The 19,112-nt window shown below is 39.8% G+C and overlaps 2 protein-coding genes across 20 annotated transcripts in view; one reads left to right on the top strand and one right to left on the bottom strand.

Moving 5' to 3' along the window:
• RGSL1 (regulator of G protein signaling like 1) overlaps positions 1–19,112 on the top strand; it is a 245,677-nt gene that overhangs the window by 15,381 nt on the left and 211,184 nt on the right. The gene's annotated exons all lie outside the window — the stretch shown is intronic.
• On the bottom strand, positions 7,300–8,765 carry LOC100687115 (transmembrane epididymal protein 1-like). The gene has a single exon (XM_038542235.1). The coding sequence runs from the start codon at positions 8,536–8,538 to the stop codon at positions 7,633–7,635; it is 906 nt and encodes a 301-aa protein (XP_038398163.1). The 5' UTR covers positions 8,539–8,765; the 3' UTR covers positions 7,300–7,632.

Below are 19,112 nucleotides of genomic sequence, written 5' to 3' on the forward strand. Positions count from 1 at the left end.
TTTCACCCAAAACTAATGCCAGCTATATTAGTTTTCTATTGCTGCATAACACACTAACATAAATTTAGGAATTTAAGTGATACATTTATCAACCCACAGTTTCCATTGATCAGGAATCCAATATGGGTTTGCTAAGACCTCTGCTTGGAATCTCACCAAGCTGAAATCAAGGTGTTGACTGGGGCTGTGATTCTGATCTGCGGCTCAGAGTTCTCTTGCAAGCTCACTGACCATTGGCAAAATTCAGCTTCTTGTAGTTTTTAAGACTTGAAGCTACTATTTTCTTCCTGGCTGTCAGCCAGGACCACTCATAGCATCTAAAGGTTGCTCACAGTTCCTTGCCATGTGACCCCCACAGGAAGATCACAACATGGCTGTTTGCTTTCTTCTAGGCCAACAGGAGTGCATCTCCTTGATGATTCACCTTCTTCTTCCATAAAAATACCATAAAGGTATTTTTATTTTTAATTTTTATTGAAACCAGCAGATAATCTTTCCTGCTTTGTTGAAGATGATTTGACCATAGAGTTGAGGGTCCATTTCTGGGTTCTCTATTCTGTTCCATTGATCTATGTGTCTTTGTGCCAGTACAATGCTATCTTGATGATCACAGCTTTGCAATACAGCTTGAAGATAAGCATTGTGATGTCCCCAGCTTTGATTTTCATTTTCAACATTCCTCTGGCTATTCAGGGTCTTTTCTGGTTTCATAACAAATCTTAAGATTATTTGTTCCAACTCTTGTGAAGACAGTCCATGGTATTTCAATAGGGGTTTCATTGAACGTGCAAATTGCTCTGAGTAGCATAGATATTTTCACAATATTTATTCTTCCAATCCATGAGCATGGAATGTTTTTCCATCTCTTTACGTCTTCCTCAATTTCTTTCATAAGTGTTCTGTAATTTTTAGAGTATAGATCCTTTACCTCTTTGGTTAGGTTTATTCCTAGGTATCTTATGGTATTGGGTACAATTGTAGATGGGATTGATTCCTTAATTTCTTTCCTCAGTCTCATTGTTAGTGTATAGAAATGCAACTGATTTTGTATCCTGCCACATTACTGAATTGCTGTATGAGTTCTAGCAATCTTAGGGTGGAGTCTTTTGGGACACACAATATCATGTCATCTGCAAAGAAAGAGAGTTTGATTTCTTTGCCAATTTGAATGCCTTTTATTTCTTTTTGTTCTCTGATTGCTGAGGCTAGGACTTCTAGTACTATGTTGAATAACAGAACATGAGAGACTCCTAACTATGGGAAACGAACTAGGGGAGGTGGAAGGGGGGTGGGGGTGACTGGGTGATGGGCACTGAGGGGGGCACTTGATGGGATGAGCACTGGGTGTTATTCTATATGTTGTCATATTGAACACCAATAAAAAATAAATTTATATAAAAAAAAAAACAGTGGTGAGAGTGGACATCCCTGTCGTGTTCCTGATCTTAGGGGAAAGGCTCTCAGTGTTTCCCCATTGAGAATATTTCCTATGGGCTTTCCATAAATAGCTGTTATGATATTGTGAAATATTCCCTCTATCCCTACACTTTGAAGAGTTTTAATAAAAAATGGGTGCTGTATTTTGTCAAATGCCTTCTCTGCCTCTAATGAGAGGATCATATGGTTCTTGTTTTTTCTTATTGATGTGATCTATCACATTGATTGTTTTATGAATGTTGAACCACTCTTGCATCCTAGGGATAAATCCCATTTGGTCGTGGTGAATAATCCTAATGTACTGTTGGATCCTATTGGCTAGAATCTTGGTGAGAATTTTTGCGTCTGTATTCATCAGAGGTATTGGTCTGTAATTCTCCTTTTTGGTAGGATCTTTGGTTTTGGGATCAAGGTAATACTGACCTTATAGAACAAGTTTGGAAGTATTCCCTCCATTTCTATCCTTTGAAACAGCTTTAGTAAAATAATTATTATTTCTTCTTCAAATGTTTGGTAGAATTCCCCTGGGCAGCCATCTGGCCTTGGACTTTTGTGCCTTGGGAGGTTTTTGATGACTGCCTCAATATCCTCTCTGGCTATTGGCCTGTTAGGTTTTTTATTTGTTCCTGTTTCAGTTTTGGTAATTTGTAGGTTTCCAGGAATGCATCCATTTCTTCCAGATTGCCTAATTTGTTGGCATATAGTTGCTCATAATACATTTTTAAAATCATTTGTATTTCCTTGATATTGGTTGTAGTGTCTTTCATTCATGATTTTATTAATTTGAGTCTTTTTTTTTTTAATAAGACTGGCTAGGGGCTTATCTATCTTATTAATTCTTTCAAAGAATAAGCTCCTGGTTTCATTGATCTGTTCTGCAGTTCTTCTGGTTTCTATTTAATTGAGTTCTGCTCTAATCTTTCTTATCTCTCTTCTTCTGCTTGGTTTAGGCTTTAATTGCTGTTCTTTCTCCAATTCCTTTAGGTGCAAGGTTAGCTTGGATTCAAGGTTAGCTTCTTCTAAAGACCTCCCTGACAAAGTTAGACAATCCAGGACAATCTCTCTTTTCAGTAATTCAAACTCAACCATTAGTAACCAATCATGGGAATGATAATCCATTATATTCATTGATCCCATTTAAGGGGTGGGATTATATAGAGCATGTATGCTGGGGGCAGGAATAATGGGAGACATCTTAGAATTCCTCCTTTCCATTCCTTACTCTAAGTTGCAATATAATTGTGTACATCTTTGTATCTTTCTCCTAATGTATTGCTGATCCCTGCAGAGTACCTGGACAATAGTATCTGTTTAGGATTTTTTAATAAATTAGTTTAATTCTTTGGTTGTCTTAATTGAATTTGATCCCCTTCATTTACTAATTTATTATCCACATTTACAAATTAGTCTCCATTGTATATTCACATTTGTGAAATTCAGTTGTAGTTTTTCTCTTGTCACTATTCCAAATATCTGGGGTTGAATTGTATTTAAGGATTCTGGCCTCCTGTGCAGTTGTTCCACTGGTGTTTCATATAGTGTCACAATAAGAAATAGATGGCAACACAATTCAGGATAGTTCAAGGATGGTTTAATAAAGGTACTTCCTATGCAGTTGTCAGCAGGATGGAAGGAGACCACAGAGATAGCTGAGCAACAGTCGGAGCTGTTATTAACTCTAGGCCCAAGGGACATAGAACAGGAGAAGTTCTGTAATATGCAAGAATAGTGTAGTGGGTTGAATAGTGGCCTGTAAAAAGATATTTTCAAGTCCTAAACCCCAGAACCTGTGACCTTATTTGACAAAAGAGTCTTTGCAGATATAATTAAGGATCCTGAGATGAAATCATCTTGGTTTTAGGGTAGGCTCTAAATCCAATGATAGGTAACCTTATGAGAAAATCTAAGGAATGTTTGAGACAGAAGCACGTAGAGGAGAAGACAATGTGAATATGGAAGAAGAAAATGGAGTGATATCTGCAAGCCAAGGAATGCCAGCAGTCATCAGAAGCTAGGGCAGACACATGGGACAGATTCTTCCTGAGAGCTTCCAGAAGGAATCAATACTTTGATTTTGGACTTGTGGCATCCAGAACTGTGAAAGAGTAGATTTCTGTTTTAAGCCACTAAGTTTGTAGTAATTTGTTGTGGTAGCTTGGGAGATTGATACCAATGGTGTGATGGGGGGCAGGTTACTGCCAGCCTGAGGTGACCCCAGAAAAGCAGGAGCTAAAAGTTTTTATTAAACTCTAATCTCACTCTTATCCATCATTTTCCTGGGGCTTGACATTGGCCAGATGTTGCCTGAAGCCAGAGGATAAGTTGCTCAGTGATATGCTATAGACCTGGGCAGTCTCCTGAGAGAGAGAGCAGGATGTAAAAGGTGGATTTAGAGGGGCAATCTGAAGTACATCTCTTTTTAGCTTTTAGGTAGGGTAACCATAAATCCCAATGTGTCTGTAGCAGTTTGGTTTTTACCTGTTGTCCCAGGGCAAATCTTAATTTTGCCTTTTCTTTCTCAGTTGTCCAGGTTTGAATGATAAATTTTGTATGGTCACATCAGTTATAGGTTAAAATCCAATTAGATTAGTATCCAAATGGATATAGAGTTTTCTATGAGATATGTTAAGTGAAGTGAGTCACTACACCATCAGGATACCATCCCTCCTGATTGCCCTGTGGTCCTGACCATTCTTGAAAGTGTAAGGAGAAAAATTAAGACCTTCTGAGGTTAACAAGAACATACCTGTCTCCAAAATCTGGACCATAGACCCCATATTTTTTGGAGTTAGTCTTTTTTACTTCATCTTGGATATCTTGATGTCATAACATACAGATGTCCCCTGTTCTTTTTAATTCCTGTATAGTACTCCAGAATTTATTTAACCATTTCCCTACCGGTGAAAGTTTATTATTTAAAGTTCCTGGTAGAAAAACAATGCTTCAGTGATCATTCTTGTATATGTTCTTTGTATAGATGTGAGTATTTTTAGTATGGATACTGCATCAGAGTTCCTAGCTACAGACAATTCTGGCTAACCTGAGAAGGAATTTATTTAATAGGTTATGTTCGTTCACATAATCATTAGGTTGGCTAGAGAAAAAGATTCCTAGGTTAAGTATAACGGACCAATGCCCAGAATCACACTACTGAAATGGGCTTAGGTTGCTGCTTTTGGCACTGACCCCAGAACTACAGGGCAGACCAGCATAATGATGCATATAATTTCCGGTCTTTGCCACTACTCTTCTACAGAATAGAAGCTCCATGCACAGACGATTTCCTTACATTACTCACTTGTGAGTTGAAGTCTTAAGTGGGTTGTCTAGCTGGTCACATGCCTGAAATCTAGCTAGCTACAAGGGAGGCTAGGGATTAAACATAAAAATCTACCAAAAAGACAGGCCTGATAATATGGAAATTGTTCAAAATGTTGGGAGTCTTTTTCAAAGATGGTGTTAGGCTTCTATGTCAGATGTCCACTGCAAACAGCAAGAGGTGGAATTGTTTGTTTGAAGATTATGTACACTCTAAATTCTGGCACACTCTGCTAGACTGACTTCAAGGAAATGTAGACAGTGTATGATGTTATCCAGCAATGGATAGTATTGTTTAATACTTTTGATGATTTTTGACAGCCTGACAGTGAAAAAAAGATCCTACTTTTAAAAAAATCCTCTTTTTCTTAAAATTAGTTAGGTTAACAATTTAAAAAAAATGTTTGTTAGCCATTTATTCTGAGACATAGTAATTTCTATCTTCTGCCCATTTTTTTTATAGTAGGTTGCTTTTTTTTTTTATTTATTTATGATAGTCACACAGAGAGAGAGAGAGAGAGGCAGAGACATAGGCAGAAGGAGAAGCAGGCTCCATGCACCGGGAGCCCGACGTGGGATTCGATCCCGGGTCTCCAGGATCGCGCCCTGGGCCAAAGGCAGGCGCCAAACCGCTGCGCCACCCAGGGATCCCAGTAGGTTGCTTTTTTGTTAATGTTTGAACACCTCTATATATTCTGGGTATTGAATTGGTTTTTTTTTTTTGTCTATTTAATATGTTGCAAATGCTCTTCACAGTGTCCCTTTTATCTTTTTCTTACATCTTTTAGTAATAGGAAATAAAATGGGTAATTTTTTCAGAGTTTATTTTTCTCAAGAAAAATATTCATATCTCTTATTATAAAACACCCTTCAAGCCCTTCAAAAAATTTTATAGTCTTGTTGCTCATGTTTAATTTTTCAGGCCATCTATAATTCTTTTTGTGTGTGTGTTTATGAGGTAGAAACTTAAGCTACTGATTGTTGCTTGTTTGTTTTGTTTTGTTTTTCCAAGTGGAGAGAGCCAGTTATTCCTCACATTATTTGAAGAGCCCATTCTTAACATGTATTTAACTCTCCCACTACATATTTCTGTTTCAGCAGTCTCTGTTACATGACACTATGTTGATTTAAGGTTCTATAATGATACTTGCTTGCTCCTATACCACGGTTTATAATTATTGAATACTTATAATGTATTATAAAAGCTAGTAAAGCAGTTTATTCCTCATTGTTTTCTTCTAGGAAAAAAAAAGACCTAGGCTCTTCTCTATGTTTCTTTCCCAGATATATTTTAGAATAGGTTTGCTGAATTCCATTAAAATCACATGGAGAATGTTTTTGATTGGAAGTACCTTTAATTTGTGTTTCTGTAAACACAGTTCTGTTACTTGTAAGATATGTTTTATGGTATATTACGTTAGGAGAAATTCACTTAACTATTCAAGATTTCCTTAGCAGTTTAGAACTGGGGCACACATAACTTGTTAAGAACAATGAGGTGTTTTCTGTATTTCTTCATCACTTATCATGATTATATTTAAAATGGCAATAAAAAATTGGAGGACACCCCCCCCCCAAAAAAAAAAAAAAAACAATGGCAAAGGACTCAGGAGTTAGGTATAACAGGAGAAACAAGAAGGATTAGAAATACTCAAAGAAACATGTTGTCTCAGGCTCTGCTCTGACCTGTTCCCAGAAATATAAGCCCTAGTCAGAAGTTCAGGGGCCCATCAGCTTCTCCAAATCCCAAAGAGCCAGAGAGGCTCTAGATGCAAGTGAAACTTTATTAAGCATCAACCATGTAGAGGACAATGTTATATCCTGGATATATTTGCAAAGCAAATTAAGTAACTAGGAAATGACAAATTTTCCACTCCTAAGGAGCCTACCTTTCTGTGAGACAAAACTTCCCCATGAGAAACAGGACACAACTGAATGTATCAGCTGCCTGGGAAAAATAGCAAAGCAGAATTAGACGAGTTCTTGGAGTTCCAGGTCAAAGGAGCATAAGAAATTTCTCTGGAGATGGAATTTTTGGTGGTAGCAGTGCAAGGAGATTTAATGCTGAGTATAAAATAACTCTGTGTACTAAATATGTGATTGGCAGTAACTTTTTCTAAATCATACACCATGTTATTTGGCAAAGGCACAAGTATAGCATATAATAAACTATAACCTAGTAGATGGCTGGTGGGACTGGTGGTAAACAAGTAGCTCTAAGCACCTTGCTTTGGCTAGATTAGAAGTCAGGGATAAGACATGTGATGGCATTTAATGAAAATTTGGCTTATGTAAACTTGAATAATTGTGATATGAAAGTACTGATTCTCACTGTATGAAACCTGAAATATGAATCTACCCAAATTTAAAAGTATACATGAGATTCTTATCACTTCAACCAGGTGAGATAAGTGAATTGTACTGCATCTGTTCCACATGGTGTTGTCCCTTTAGTTGGAAAATAGAAATACCCAACATTGCAGTTTTGATTTGTGAGAAGTCTTTATTCCTCAAGTAAAACCTGGAGAAGTAGCTGGTGATGGCATAACTGCTGGACTCTGCTCTCTCTTTGAAGGCCTCCCTTCTATTACATCTTCTGCCCCCCATAGCTCTTCTTGCACCCTTACCTACCCACCCTGGTGCCCTCCCCACTGCTCCACGAGTCCCATCAGCAACCCTTTCCCAGGCTCCTCTCTCCTCATCTCCTCAGCAATTAGACGTTCAAAGGGAGGAGATGTACCAGCAGATGGAGATCAGCTGCTCTCCTTCATGGCCATTACCTTCACTGGAGACCAAAAAGGGTGCAGTGCCCATGTCTGAGAGAACCCGCAAGGAGGCAGATGGGTGGACAGTGTGCCAGGCATTCTAGGCCCTGTGTCAGGAAGAGCTTTTTGAAAGGAGAAGAGCCTGCTCATCTTTCTCTGACTGCTCCACTTCCTGCAGCAATTTGTACAGGGGTCCTACTGTGCCCTTGTGATATGGAGCTTCTTTGGATCCCATCAGCTTCAAGCTGGGGCAGTGACAACGATGCCAGAGGGCAGAGAGGCCATAGATTCCCAGCAGACACAAGGCATTGATCATCACATGCCAACAGAAGAAGGTGGTGACGAACATGATGTCACTGATGTCATCATCCTGCCATGGGTAGCCAGTGACTGGCCTGTACAGAATAAAGCCAGCCTGCATCAGCCAAGAGCCCATCATCAGAAACAGAAAAGCCTCAATCAGCAAGAGTTGAAATGTGTCGGGAGTCCACAGCTCTATAGTCAACACCAGCATCAATAGGAACACCACCAAGATGAGCAGATAATGAATCTGAAGCTCTATCCCTGTTGTGTCTTGGACATGTGATATCAACAAGAGCAGGAGCACGTAGAAGGTCAGGACCAGGGAACCTTTTTCTAGAAGCACACACCTCTGAGGCAGCAAATTCCTGCTCATGACATCTACACAGCCATTGAGGGTGAGGAGGATGAACATGGTGAGATGCTGCCACTCTTTGGGGTACAGAAATCTCGGTGGGTACTTCTTGTCCATGAGCACCATCATATCATCAAGACAGAAGACCACATAAACTGTTAAGATGGAGCCAGTCACCAGCTTCAGCAAACCTCCGTAGGATATTCCCCACAGCCCGGCCCATCTTCCCTTATTCCTGGGGGGGCATGAAAGATAGAGGAGTGAGTCATTGACTATCATGGCCTTAGAGACCACTGCGGCCTGATACAGTCCATAAGAGAAAAGATATAGCCCTGGGTATAAATGACCTATAAACTTTCCCATGAAATTACAGGTCTGTTTTACTACAGGGTGAGGATCAAAACTCAGGGTCTCTCTGCTCTCTTCTCCGTTGAGGGCCCTTCAAGTTTTCGGCTAACTTCTACCTACTTTTATCATCTCCCTCTGCCCACTGCTCCCAGAGAGAATGCAAAGTTCTGGACAGGAGCCTATACTTTTGGTGATGTGAGTCTCATTGTTCCATTCCATTCTAGGACACTGGGAACAAGCTGACTTCTGCAAAAAAAATTTAAAAAAAGATGAATATTTAATATTTTCTAGTATACACCTATAAGAATGTGTGTTCTCATGAGCTCTGTTTTTGGACTTTTGAGATGCTTCTGGTCACACTGTCCCTCTCTCCTAGAGCTTACTTTCTTCTGCTCCTGTCTAGTGTTTAGAGGAGCAGTAGAGAGGTACATGAACTGGAGATTACCCAGAAAAGGTCTGACTTACTCACCAAAATTTGTTCATCTTTTAAGAACCCATACTCACATCTTTGGCCATAAATTTTAAAAGCAAATATATTATTTGCTATTATATGGAAGTTTATAAACATTTTGGGATGTGCTCACATATATACACACTGAGCATCTATCTGGCCTCTTCATTTTTCTGTAACATACTTAGGGGACTACCAAGAAAACCCCTCACTGCCCCTAAATCTCTTTCTCGTGAGTAATCAATAAACTTGAAAAGCCACTTTTTGAGATCAATTTTGGGATTTTAAGGTGTGATTTGTTAAAATGTATATATGTTTAGACAAGTAGATTCAGTGAGCTACTTATATTTCATGTGAATTAGCTCATCAACTTTATTTTCTAATTATCATTTGCTATGTGTCTAATATATATAAGTAGAATAAGTTCTAGGCAGTAGATGACAGCCAGTTGATCTGAGGCAATGCATCTAGGGCAAGAGTCTTCATTTAGAGGGGATGGTAGAGAACAAGGTACAGGGAATGTGAGGCAGGCCCTTGGCACACAAGTGTTCTGGGTTTGTTGCAGGAGGTACATGGAATAGGAGTTACCCTGAGAGTGATAGGTATGTGGAAGAGGAGGAAGTTCATCATTCAACATGAAGGGTGCTGACATCACAGTCTTCTGCATAATCATTTGTCCTCAGGGTAGAGCAATGCTGTGGGGCAGAGAGGCAGCATCTATATGCTGATATCACCCCCAGTGGGGTGGAGGAGTGTTTACATCCAGGTCACAGCACTGACTCTGAGCCCTCACCACTTATTATCTCTCTTTCCTACACCCACTTAATATCAGAAAAAAAATCCAATCTGTCCATGCCCTTTAGGATGAAGGCCATTTCTTGATAGTGGGAGAATGAGGATTTGGATGTGAAAGTGCTGTATGAAAGAGACCTGAAGATTGCTTTACAGAGGGACTTGAATTCCTTATTCCATTTTAATTTCGACTTTCCCTTCTTACACAAATGTGGCATACATTGGCCAGCAATTCACTCTATTCATTTCCTTTTTTTTCCTTTGTGCACTGATAAACTACATTTTGCACTCTACCTTGCAGTTAGATGTAGCCTTGCAACTGACTTCTAGACAATGAGGTATAAATGGAAATGATACAGATTACTTCCTGGTCTCAGCTATAAGATCCTCCCTCACATACTCTTCCATGTTATTTTCCTTTCTCTGGCTTTATACAGAATCTCGCAGCTTAATATATGTGGAGAATGGAGGAGCCCTAGGATGGAAAGAACAGGTTGCCTGGATTACTCCTCCTAGAAAACCAATATGTTGTTCAGGAACACTCATTTTTTAACTATATATAAACAAGGAATGAACTGTTTTTCTTGAGCAATGGAAATTCTCACATCTGTTTGCTATTGTAGCTGTAATACCCAACCAAATGCAAAACTAACACACAGCTTTTATAGAAAAAATTAGACAAATTCATAAACAAAATAAGAGAAAAATAAGCACCTGCAGTTCCAAACCTGATGATAACTACTGTTAACACTTTTCTGTAAAATCCTAGTTTTTTTTTTGGGGGGGGGGATGACTAAAAATTAAGAGACCAGGATCACAGTCCCAGTTCCCCTCTAATTGGCTTCTTTAAGAAAAGAAAGAACTGTGGCATCTATGTTCTCTAACTTGGGGGGAGAGAGAGAGAGAGAGAGAGAGAGAGAGAGAGAGCAGGTAGGGAACAGGGGAGAGGGGAAACTTTTGGGGATTTTGCATAGAAAGGAGTGTTTTGTCACCCCCAAATTTTTCCTTTTTATCTAGGTTTCCCAGGAAACCTCAAGGAGCTGAATTCTCAGGGAGAGAAGGTACAGAAGGAAGCCAAGATTATGACATTGTAATAGAGTAGGATAGGGAGGCAAAATCTCTGGTACTCTCTGTGGTTCTTGTCTTGTCCTGGGAAATCATTGAGCTGCCCTGAGGGAACTAGCTCTCAGTACAGCAGAGCCCGTTGCTCCACTATTAACCATCAGCAAAGAACCAGTATGTGTATCTGAGTAGCCCAGTTCTACCTAGAATGGACTGCAAGTGTCAGAAAGACTGGGGTCACTAGTAATGTTATCTCCAGCACCTCCATGCTGTGGGTTTAATGAACATAGTAGACATTGAGGAACAAGCAGATGCCATTCATCTCCTGACCATCACATTTATCTCCATGTTTGGCCACTCCTGGCTGCTGTTAAGCAGTGGTCAGGGGAAGAGAGAAATTAGCAGCACTGACCCAACAGCAATGAGAGGTTGAAAGTGGCACATATGAGGACAAGTAGCTCCACTTAAGGTCTCATCTGGAATGCTCAGGCCCCCCACCCTGGTCAGACCCCAGCACTACATGTTGTTCATTAAAACATGAGCATCCTGATCTCAGGCTGTGAAGATAGGAATCACTCTTCCCAACCCAGACACTGCCCACAAGTAGCCAAGAAGGAAGCCAAAGGTGGTGAATGATTAGCAGAACTGGCAGACAGCTCCAGAGTCTGTGGACGAGTGCCTGGACAGCTGTTTCATGAGGGAAACTCCAACTGACCATAAGAGCCCACGGAGTTCCTTCATGTCCTGGCTGTTCCACACTGAGATGCCCCTCAGACCTGCCCTCCCGCCCCCATTCTCAAGGGGCCACTGGCACAATCACTGCCACTTGTCTGGTACGAAATGCCAGAGTAAAGCGAGAATATCCTTAGGAAGTTAGTGAACATGAATTTACTAAATACTGTGGTATAATCTTGTCCTCATCAAGCTTACGATTAATTAATTAATTAATTAATTATGTAGTACCCACACACACATAGAAAATATACAATAATTACAGAATTAATTAGAATTAGAGAATGGCATGCTGAGTGGTGCATTTTAGAGTGCATTTTAGAAGATTTCGGTGACAGTTGTTCATGAGGGAGGTTCAAGTTTAATTAGAATCATCCCTAGATATGTTCTAGAAAACTGCCAATAAGTCAGGGAAGGTTCTAGTGTCAGATTCTTTCAAAAGACTTTATACCAATTTTCAAGGAATCCTTCATTTCTTACTATTATAGGGCTGATACAGCTAAGAAACCAGGGTAGCATATGGGTTCTAGAGTGGCATGGTCAATCAAGTGCTTTCCCACCAGTCTCTAATGCTGAATCAAGGGCACTTGTAGGAGAAGAAGTAGGACTGGGATGGGACTGGGAAACAGGTGAGGCTGAGTTTACTTTCCTGAGATTCTAGGTTTAATATATAGCTTGAACATCTGGAGATGGTGTAAGTAGTCTGCTAGATTGGCTGATTGAAAGCTGGACTTCATGGTAGCTTATGCTCAGTGAAGTAGACATATTGAAATTTCCCTGGCAAACTCTAAAGAAGCACTACCAAAGAGAACTTTCTGCAAAGATGGGGATTTTTTATAATCTGTCCTGCCAATATGATAACTTCTAGCCACCTGTGGCTATTGAGCACTTGAAATGTGGCCAGTGCAACTAGATAACTGAATTTTTTATTTTAATTATTTAAACATAACAAGTCACATATGGATAGTAGCCATTGTATTGAATGGTACAGTTCTAGTGTAGGAAGTCTGAAGGCTCAGGGAAATGGCAAAAACACTTTGTTTTTTTATCTAAGTCCACTCTAGTTGTATCCCACAGGTTTTGATATATGGAGTGCTCTCATTACCATTCACTTTTCAATAATTTTTACACTTCTATTTTTATTTTCTACTTAATCCAAAAGTTATCTAAGAAAACATCTTTTAATTTGCAAATTGAACCCTTTTAAAATTCCTTTTTATGTTGATGTTATTTCTGCTTTTTAAAAGTACGTTGTTTTTCTTTATAAATGTCCCATGAGAGATACTTGAGTATTTGATATTTCTATTTGTTTTGATATGATAACTTGTGAGATGGCTGTAATATGGTTCTTGACTATGACTCTGGGTTTGTTCACCCTCTTTTTATTTCTTTGTTTTTATTTTATGCATATAGCTGCCCTATATTAATACGTTAAATTCATAATTGTCATATCTTCTTGGTGAATTGAATATAATGGAAAAAAACATATTTGTTCCTTTTAATTAATAGTTCTCACCTTTAGTTTTCTTTTGTCTGATACTAGCATTTTAACATCTATTTTCTTTTATTATTTTTCTAGTATATTTATATGCCTATGTTTTCAACCTTCCTGTGCCCTTTGTTTAAGCATGCTATGTATTTAGCTTAACTTTTATTTTAATGTGTTCTGAAAAATCCATTACTTCAACAGGGGAATTTAAGAAACTCACTCTTATTGTGATCATTGATATATTTGGACTTTTTTTTAACCTTCTTGTTCATGGTTCCATGGTCGTTTTTTGGTCCTGACCCCGGTTCTTCTTTTGAAAGTCAATCGGAGAAGGACAAACATTATATGGTCTCATTCATTTGGGGAATATAAAAAATAGTGAAAGGGAATAAAGGGGGAAGGAGAAAAAATAAGTGGGAAATATCAGAAAGGGAGACAGAACATGAGAGACTCCTAACTCTGGGAAACGAACTAGGGGTGGTGGAAGGGGAGGTGGGTGGGGGTGGGGGTGACTGGGTGATGGGCACTGAGGGGGGCACTTGATGGGATGAGCACTGGGTGTTATTCTATATGTTGGCAAATTGAACACCAATAAAAAATAAATGTATTAAAAATATTTTCATAGAAATAAATAATTTACATTTACTAGAATTAAAATTTCTACTGAAATAAACATATGTTGGTTGGAATTGAAGGTTTTGGGACTTGAGATTGGTGACCCATTACTGTATTTCTGTGTTCTCCAACTTTCCTCACCCTTTGGTCTCCAGCTTTGTTAAACTTTATAAACAATCCTGTAGAATCTTGGAAACCTGATGTGCCACCTGGCATGTCACATAAGGCAAAGTTGTCCTTGAGTTCTTGTAGCACCAGCAGTTGATGTGACAACCTCTATTCCTTTATTCCTCATAAATAAATTTTTATATATGAAATTTAATAAAAATCATGGCCTCACCTCACCAGTACCTCATTGATTCAAAGCCACACTACTGGATGCACCAGTTATTGGTTAGAATCTTTCTTGACTGCTAAGAAAGACTAGAAAATTCTGAGATATCCTAAGAAACAATAGAGTACTGCCTCACTCTATTGTTTCTTAGACAAGAGAGTTGGTTTCAACCAACTCTGCCATGGTTGGACTCTCTTATCCCATGGTTGGAATTTCACTTATTTCCCGTAAGTATAATATGGGATTGATAATAGTATCTCCTCAGGGGGTTATTGTGAGGATTAGAAAAAATAATCCATGTAAAAACACTAGACACAATCCTTGATACACAATAAAAACTCAGAAAATGGTACCTGACATTGTTAGCAATTATCTTAGTTCATACCCAGGACTCAAGACAAAACTATTTCCATACAAATTGCTGTTTCCTTATTGCCCTTCCCCTTCCCTGGAGGAGAGCAATGGAGCTCCTTGAAGACTCTTGAAGAGACATAATCTATTTCTCTTGGTATTGTTAGCATCCTGAAAGCTGCCCGAAGATGTGAATCTGTGAACAGAGAGGGTTTGGGGTTTAAACAGGTGCTACAGGCACTGGCCTTGTACTGGCAACCCCTGTCCTATGTTTACATTTTGTCTGCAGTTGCTGCATTAAGAAGACCTGACCTTAATGAAATATTCAGTCCTAGATCTTTTTATGTCCCAAATTAACTTTAATGAGCAAACAGGGAAAGATCAAGAGGCTGCGACTGGGACTTAGGGGAAACTTTGAAGCAGAAGCCAGAATGGGGTAGATGCCCTCTGGAGATGGGCCAACGTTTGCTTTTGATGACAGTGAACCTTCAGATCTTGTTCATTTGAGCTGCAAACAAGGGGCTCTGAGAAATCAGTATACCTGAGATTTTATCTTTTGCAATGCCTCTGTGTTCCTCATTCAACAAACATGTGTTGAATACCTACTATAAGCAAGAACTGTGCTCTAATGCTTTTATTATATGCTTTGGGTAATAATATCAAGGTGAATAACACACTGTCATTGCCCTCAAGGATTGTATGTTCTAGTAGAGGAAATAGGTGCACACAAATGGCAGCATTGTATGTTGGGGGTGCGGGAAGGAAGACTGTGAGATGTCACAAAAGAGGTACAAATTTCCATTAAGTCAAGGAAGAAGCAATTGCCTCCACCTCAGAGAGAACCAAGACTGCTATATACAGGAAGTTAAATCAATGCTACCCTTTAAGAATAGTGGGATCTGGACAGTGGTCTTTCCAGTGGAACACACTGTGAGAACTGGCAGGGAAGTCCAGGGAATGTTTTGGTAATAGCAAGTTGTCCCTTGTTTCTTCTATCTGTGTGTTCATGAGAAAATCTCTTAATCAGTTCAAGCCTCAGTTTTCCCAGGGGTTAGTTTTATCTACTCCTCAGAATAACTGTAAAGATTAAACAACTTGTTTTAAAAGTAAAGATCTGGATCATCGTATGTGCTTGAATAATGGTAATGTCCCTCATGCCAATTTCGGTTTCTCTCTTTTATTACAGTCCTTGAACTGGTGAGAAGCATATCCCTAGGAATTTCTATGAGGATATGGAGTTTGGGGGTAAAAAAAAAAAGGGTTGCTGCAAGTCAATACTGATGTTTAAATAAGGATGTTTAGGATTTCCACAGTCTTCAGCAGAGGCAGTTTTGTCCTGTCATAAAATGGCCCTGATATGTTGGATAGAACCAATCCTAGACTAACCATCTCCACTATTCCTGTCCTTGTTACAAATCCTGGCTGGCATGGTCATCTTTTCCAAGTGTCCAGCACTGCCACACCACCGGAAAAGTCTTCTATCAAAGACTGTTCCTTCACTCCTTCCCAGGCTTCTAGTTAAAGACTTTCCCAGAAAGGAACTTAAGAATCCACCAGATGTTCTGTTCTTAACAGAATTGTCTTTTGGACTTGTCTCAAGAGTAATAGACCTCATTTGGACCCATATCTTGTCATTTTCCATTTCTGGTATTCAACAAATGTTTGAAACAGGATCTTAACTGTAGCTCATCCTTTTGTCTCTAAGTTTCAAAGGCTAGTAATAAAACTGTTGGTGGGAAGTCCCTTTGTCATTCCAAGGGCAGGTGTAGGAACCTCTATGCAAGATTCAAAGGAAAGGCCTGGAGTCGTGCTGCTGACTTTTGCTCACCACCCAGCTCTAGCCCATCTAAGAAGTTGAGGTAGACAAGAGATTAGAAAGTGGGGATTTCTTTGCAAAGAATTGTCAGTGTCCTATGCATTCTCTGCACCATCCTCACTGGCTAGTGAGAGGGCTAAAAGTCCACTCCCCTTACCTCAAGCCATGTGACAGGGACTCCAAGAGGTGCTGTGTGGAGAGCAGGACATGTGTTACTTGGAGGGATGGAGGGCCTATGTCTGACTCTCACCTGGAGGTCCAGTGGCAAGATGCTCTCATGGGGTTGTACCTGCCTGATGCAAAGTGGTAAGAGGTGGCACAGAGTGAGTGATGGGCATGCCCACTGACAGAAGAAGGGCAATGGTGGTTGTGTCCAAAGTCTGCATATGAACTGTGTGGAAGTCAGTAGGACTGGGCTTCTTCAAGGGTTCTTCCCCTAGGAAGCTCCCTGTAGGGATGAAGGTATCTAAGAAGTTGAAAGGGGGAATTGCAGGTAACCATGTGGAGGAAGGGTATAGCCAGCATTGAGGTAACCTCACTGCATAATCTCTGAGGGAGCCACAGAGGTAGCTCTAGAAAGAGGATCATGCAAAGGACATGGACAAATATACCGGCCTCATAAGACTATGTTCCTTTCCCCAATCTCCTTTTCCCGAAGCCAGCCTGGGACAGATCAGGAAGGGCGCTAGAGAGTGGGCAGAGGTAAAGCAAGGAAGAGAGAGAAGTTGACCACACACCATCTCAGCCACCCCCCACCACCTCTGCAGACTTCTCAGCCTAAAGCAGCCCAAGCTGGGAGATGAGGAATTTTAAACTGGACAAAAGTTCAGGGTTTAGATAATGCATATGACTTAGGCTAGATTATTTGATGAGTGTATCAGATTGGACCTTTATTATCTGAGTGACTGAGATTTTGGCCCAGGAGCAAAGAAAATTGGTTTCACGGAGCAGGTTTTAGGGGGACCATGGTAGAAAAGAATAAATTGCTCCAAGCTTGTCCCTGGATATATTGGGCTCATTCAACCAACTAGAGTCTGTGCTATAACCACAACTGTGTTAGGAGCTGTGGGAGTTAAAAGGTGAACATAGACACATTGGTTCCCTGAACATAGCCCCAGTATCTGCAATCCAGGAGCTGCTAAAGAACAGTTTTAGTAAAAGGCACACCCTGAAAAGTCTGGCAGTATCATTCCAATGGAATATAGGGAAATGGTAAAGAAATTCCATCTTAGGATCCCCATGGGAGCCCTTGTAGAAGGGATCTGAGCTAGAGCAAATGGCATGAGTGGGGTAAAGGCATTTAATATAGACAGAATTGCCTCAGGCAAGATGAGTATACAAGAATGCACAGGAATGTTTGGAGATCAAGATTATAATTGTGGCAGTTGGGATTAAAAGATTATCATAGCACTTTACAGTTTGCAAGGCTCTTTTGAATATCTTACTTCATATAATCATTATCACAACCCATGGGACAGGTGGGGAATGTGCATTTAGCAAATGAAATAACTGTGGGTCTATGTTATTTTGTTACCCAGTATGGCATGGCTAGCCAATGACACAACCAGCATTTGAACCCAGGCTCCCTGGTCTCAGGTATTGTTAGTTGATTCATGGTATTTAATCCTGACCCCCCACACATGTTATGAGCAGTTCAGTTCTAGAGACTATTTCAAATTTTACTTTTGGAATTATAGGGAAGTGTTATAAGATTATATTGATTGATTCATTCATTCATTCAACAAGTAATTACATTTTAGTGGAAGGAAGAAGATGATAATCTATATATGAGATGCTGGTAAAGGCTAGAGAGAAAAATGAAATGGCGAAAAGGAAGAGGACATTCCAGGCCTGTGAAAGATTACTATTTTAAATGGGATCATCTTTGAAGGCCAGTGTGATAATGGTGACATTTGAGCAGAGACTTGAGTGATAAGCTGGTGAGTCATGCAGATATTTGAGGAGAGATTGGTTAAGACTATGGCCATTATCCACATGGGGGATGATGGTGTTGTGGACCAGGAGAAGTGAAGATGATGCGAAGTGGTCAGATGTTACATGTTTTTTGAAGGTAGTGTCAAAAGGATTAAGACCTTTGTCAAAAAAATAACACCAAGATTTTCAGCCTGAAAAACTATAAAGATGAATTTGCATTTTTTTGTGTTGGCAAAGGCTTCAGGAGAAAAAGGATTTGGGGGAAAGGTAAGGAGTTTATCTGGAGCCCTTTAAGCTTGAGAATGCCTGTTTGATATTCAAATAATGATAGCGATTAATTAGAAATGCCTAGAGTTCAGGGAGAGGTCAAGACTAGAATATAGATTTGGGAGTGAGCATATACTTCGAGTGTTAGTGATATGATTGTCAAGAACTGTAAAGGATCTGAATTTTATCCGATTTACAAGCCAAGTCAGCCTACCACAGTGCCATGGATGCTGGCAGAAGACATGAGCCTCTGGGGTCATAGATCAAGACCTTTATTACAGTAATCACAGTAGGCAGAGTATCTGCCTTTTCCTTCCTTGGTTCCCTGAGTCTCAGTTCCCCAGGGCAATGTGGAAGGGCCAGAGAAAACCTGCAAATGCAGTAGGTTGCATGACAGAAGAGGAACCCAGGGCTGAGGAACCTAAATCTTTTGTAACTGGAAATAAGCATGCCTACCCTTTGCTCTGAGGGGGACACACTATCTCTGTGTTTGAAATCTATTTGCTATATTCTTGCAAAAGATAATTCATAATAAAGTCAGTCATCATCTCTGCTCATGAGTTACAGAAACATAAGAGACCATGGAGAATTGTCTTTCCACAGGGTATCACCCCCTAAGGAGCACTATGGAAATTTTAAGGGGCACTTTTTGTTTTTATAATGATTGAAGGGCTACTGTCATTTCCTAGGCAGGAGCCAGGGATTTTAGATATCTTGTAATAAATGGGACAGTATCACACTAAGA

This window comes from Canis lupus, chromosome 7 (genome assembly GCF_011100685.1).
Source record: "Canis lupus familiaris isolate Mischka breed German Shepherd chromosome 7, alternate assembly UU_Cfam_GSD_1.0, whole genome shotgun sequence".
Taxonomy (NCBI): Eukaryota; Metazoa; Chordata; class Mammalia; order Carnivora; family Canidae; genus Canis; species Canis lupus.